General features: G+C 47.1%; 1 protein-coding gene across 1 annotated transcript in view; it reads left to right on the plus strand.

The window, feature by feature from the left end:
* The window catches only part of RAB36 (RAB36, member RAS oncogene family), a 29714-nt gene that overhangs the window by 18256 nt on the left and 6775 nt on the right, over positions 1 to 4683 (plus strand). Inside the window, exons 6-8 of the mRNA XM_019506858.1 lie at positions 70 to 134; positions 288 to 339; positions 2744 to 2825. Of these exons, the coding sequence (XP_019362403.1) occupies positions 70 to 134; positions 288 to 339; positions 2744 to 2825 (199 nt within the window). The remainder of the gene's footprint in view (positions 1 to 69; positions 135 to 287; positions 340 to 2743; positions 2826 to 4683) is intronic.

Raw genomic sequence — 4683 nt, forward strand, 5'->3', positions numbered from 1 at the left:
TCATTAGTGTGTTTGCTCAGGTTGCACTGGGCTTGACTGACCTGAAATTTCTCTCTTACTTCTGCACAGATGGGACACAGCAGGTCAGGAAAAGTTCAAGTGCATTGCATCTGCTTACTACCGAGGAGCAGAGGGTAAGTTCGAAAGCACTTCACAGTCAGGATCAAATTATTTTTTTTCTTACTCACTCATTCTCTTTATGCTTCAGGAGCTCAATTGGACCAGCAAGATTTCTTATCCTATGTCTGTCTTGTTCATTTTTTTTTTCTCTGCTGTTTTTGTTGCAGTTATTGTAACAGTGTTTGATCTGGCTGATATCCAGACCTTGGATCACACCAAGTAAGTCCCTGGAATTTTGGCAGTCTGAGGTTTAGCAGAAGGCCTGGTTTAAAACTGAATTGGAAATTTGGATTGACTGCACAAAATTGGGAAGACAGGGAACCAATATCTTAATGAGCCAGGAAAATTAAGAGTGGGTGTAGCCACTTGTTCAAACTCTTTAGTGTCTCTCAAGTGTTACTCGTTTCATAGGTTCTTTGCTAATCAAAATGCCATTTCGTGCTTCAGTGCTGCCTGTAGTGATATCTCTGTAAGGAGATTTTCTGAACATATTGAAGACAGAACATAGGCCCTAAAAAGGAAGGGCAGAAATGAGAGAACTGTATGTCAACAATGGCTCTGAGCTAGCTTCTGTACTGGTTAAAGGCTAGCCATGGTACAGAGTGTACTATGGGCTTATACATCCTGCTTCTGACATGGGTTTTCTGCTACCACACAGAGACTCTTCTCCCAGTGAGTTAGTTTCAAGCTGCCTTGGGTATATTTATACTGTAGTGCAGTCATACCTGTACTGACATATCCACATCTGCATAGATCAACATGACTGTGCAATTTGTATGGATAGAATATTATTAAATAGTGTCTGCTTGATTGGAAAAATGTTCTGTAGGGGCCTGATTTTCCTTATACTGGTGTAAATTTGAGTAAGTTTATAGAAGTCAAGGGAGTGACAAAGGTATAACACTCATATGAGTTAAGAAACAGGTCCAACCTTTACAGTAAGCTCTGTCTTTGTGTGGCTGAGTAGATACTTTCATGTGCTGGTATTTTTCCTTGCTTTCCTTTACCCCCTGTGACCGCCAGGCTTCGAATAGCCGCTCTTGGGCGGCTTTTGATCTATTGGCGGATGTCACGCACCTTCCAGGCTTGTTTTGCTGCCGGAGTAGTTCTCTCCTCCCCGCATCGCCAACCCCGATCTCACCTGCCACAACTTGGTGTTCCTCAGTAGGTGGGGTTGGTTAACAGAACCCTCGATGGCCGGGGTTTTGCCTGGCAGTCACTCACGGGACTACACCCCAGCCTCACACCACCTTCGGTGTGCCGCCCAGCCATTATCCGCGGCCTCTCCTGCGGGGTCACCCTCTCCGCGTTGCGTCTAGGAGTCAGCGGCTTAAGGCCCTGCTTGCCTGTGTGGGCCTGCCCCTACAGCCCTTCACACTCCAGTCCTTTCCTTCAAGTATATCTACCCCCATGAGGAGGAACCCTGCCAAGGTTTTTCTGCAGTCCCGCCCCTGGGACACTTATCCCTATCTCCTATACCCCCTCGCCCGGGGTAACAAAATAAACACGTTAACAAAACCGACCAGTAACTATTCCTGCCCCCTTTTATCCCCTTCCCCGGAGCCTGACAGGGAGCAATCGTTCTCCTCTTGGTTCGTCACTTCCCAGACTAACTCCCGTCCATTACTTAATACTATGGACCCCGGCAGCAATACCCGCCCCGACCACAAACCCCTTCAGGGCTGTCCCAGGGTCTTCGCCCCCCATTGTGCCTTCCTCCACGCCCCATCGTCCTGGCACTGCCACCTGGGTTCCATCGCCACCTTTCGCAGGTGCCACTTCAGTTCTCCCTCTGATCGGCAAACCTGTCGCTTCTTCGTTGTCTGGTGGGGGCTTTTGTCGTGGTGCTCCACTCTCCCCAGCCTGTATCTGCTCCTGCTTGTCAGGCTCCTCAGGTCCAGTGTGTGGAGTCTTCCTAGCTGCCGGCATCAGCCGCAGCTCTGTTCCCCGGCTATCCGCCCCTCCGCCGCAGTGGCTGCCATTTTTATTTCTACCAGCCGGCAGCCGTCTGTAATTGCGCAAAAAGGCGGCTAACGAGCCACGCAGGTTCCTCCTTCTGTCCCACATGCATCTCATCCCAAGCTGCTGGTAAGTGCTGCTCGTTACTTTGCCTCCCAAGACATCCCCTTTTTTTCTTTCTGCTTTGTCCTTCCTCCTCTGCTCCTCATTCTCTTTTCCTGACTTTGCATCTTATTCCTTATCTGTTCCTTATCACTACTGCTTTGGTCCTATCCTTTGGTGCAAGTGGTGTGGCATGGGTGCATTCCATTTGCCATCCTTGCTCTAGTCCCCACTGAACTCTAATTCCAATGTGGGCAGATTTAACTTTCCCTGAATGGGAGGCATGTAACATCTAAAGGGATGCTTCCAAACATTTTCCAAACAGTCCCTCCTTTAGCAGAAAAGACATATCTAGTTGATCTAATAAAAGATACCACATTTACCCGAAGAACCTTGTCGCCTATGAGACATTGCTTCTCTCATTCCACTGTGAGCTATTGTTTGTTTATTTTCATCTTTCCTTCTCCCCCACTACCATTTATTTCTCTCCCTGTGACTCTCGCTTCTATTTGCCCTCTTCTCACTGGCTCATCTCATCCCTTCCTCTTTTTGTGCATTTCAGACAGTGGTTAGAGGATGCATTGAGGGAGAATGAGCCAGGGTCCAGCTTTATCTTTCTGGTTGGAACAAAGAAAGATTTAGTGGTAAGTAGAACAAAGGTAGTTCATAAATGTCCCCCTCTCAACTTCCCTACCCTCCAAGTTTGTTCCCTGAGAAGTTAAATCTAGATATTGTGTGGTAGCTGCTTGAAACCCCCTCAAAAGAAAATTGTACAAAAACCATTGGGAAGAGAGGTCACATGAAAAACAGAGGAGTAAACTGTATAGAATGTAAAGGAAACAGCACTTCCTAGAGATCACCAAAGCAGCCGTTTTCTTTTGTTGGAGCTTACCTTTACCAAATGCACCCAAGCACTACACAAGCAAAGAAAAATTTAGACATGAGGAGATGCAGTGGCATGGTAGTGTCTCTGTAAGTTGCAATATAAACAACAGTTTACAGGACTCAAGTACTATCCCTGTCCCCTGTTTCTTGGAGGCTTATACAGAGAAGGGAGCAATAGCCTTCCACACCTAAGTTTATCTCCTTTATTAGCAACCAGCAGCCACAATAATCCTAAAGACACAAAAGCAAACACCTTTTCCCCACTCTTTAGCTGTATTTCCTTTTACTCACTCCCTGTAACAAGTCTTATCCCTGAAGTCCTTTCACTTATTTATTATCCATCAGTCCCTGTCTGCTTGGAGCAGGCATCCCAAAAGGGATGTGCCTGTCACTTTTATAACAGTGAGAAGCACTTAAGGCCTTCTGATGGTATAGCAGGGGTATTGTAGAGTGAAGAAAAAATTAAGCAGGTTTTAGAGGTCTGGGGATACAGATAAGAGACTTGGGCTCCAACAGTGCCTGAAAGAAGAAAAAATGAGGTATGGAAGATAATGAGACTTTGATTAGGTAGATATCAAGATTACGCTAAGGGTTGTCAAGGTTCAGCATTTTGTAGGAGACTCATTCTCCTCAGCCACTTATTTTCTCCCATAGCTTTTTGTATATTACCTTTGTTCCCAGATCTGAGTTTTGGGTATGGCTGGTGGTATGGCTTATCCTCAGAAGCTGTGTTCATCTCCCATTCCCAGTGTTGCCTTCCTGTTCTCCTACCTGCCTCTTCAGAATTTACTCCCAAATGTGCCATTTTTTTATAGTGGGAAATTCCCTCTCAAATTGCCTAGGATATGTGCATGCTAGGAGGAGATCATTCTAACATGGGCATGATCAGAAGACGTGAACTAGAGAGGTATAAAATAGAAATGTTGCCACAACGCTAAACCACTTCATGGGACATTTGGCCATCACACATTTTGTAAACAGTGCCTCTGCTTGAGTGACCTAAGATAAACTTTTATTAAAATTATAATGGGTGTCAGAGGATCTTTGTCTGGAGGAAGAACATTGGATTAAAATCAGAAAAGGGTCAACAATATCACAAACTGATGGTTGCATTCACCATATATAAATAGCCCTGCCATGCTAGCTGATCATTTGTCCATCAATGGGGTGGCTGCAACCCCTCCCAGCACAGCCCAGCCCCCTGCTAGGAAGAACCTGGCACAGCCCCGGCCCTGGTTGGCCGCAGCATCTTGCCTTGCCCCGCACACAAATCGGGGCATGTGCCCCCCATGCCATCCTGGGGTGTAGAGGTGGGAGCCTCCCCCCATGCAGCTCAGTCCAGCATTCTGTCCTGGCTGGGCAGCCCCAGCCCCACTCCCTCTCCCACTGCTGGAGCCTCAGTCTGCACCCCCAGCCCCTTCCCTCACAAACATACTTACCAGCCGGACTTGGCCACTCTCCTGGCTACCTGCATGCTGCGTTGCAGCTGCATGCATATGTGCAGCATTTATTGGCCATATCAGGTCTGTATATCCCCTAGGACCTTTTTAAATACCCCTAGGGGTACACAAACCCCCCAGTTGACAACCACTGCTCTAGAGGGATTCTGCCTGCTTT

Source organism: Gavialis gangeticus, unplaced genomic scaffold (genome assembly GCF_001723915.1).
Source record: "Gavialis gangeticus isolate Ggan-Ray unplaced genomic scaffold, GavGan_comp1, whole genome shotgun sequence".
Lineage (NCBI taxonomy): Eukaryota > Metazoa > Chordata > Crocodylia > Gavialidae > Gavialis > Gavialis gangeticus.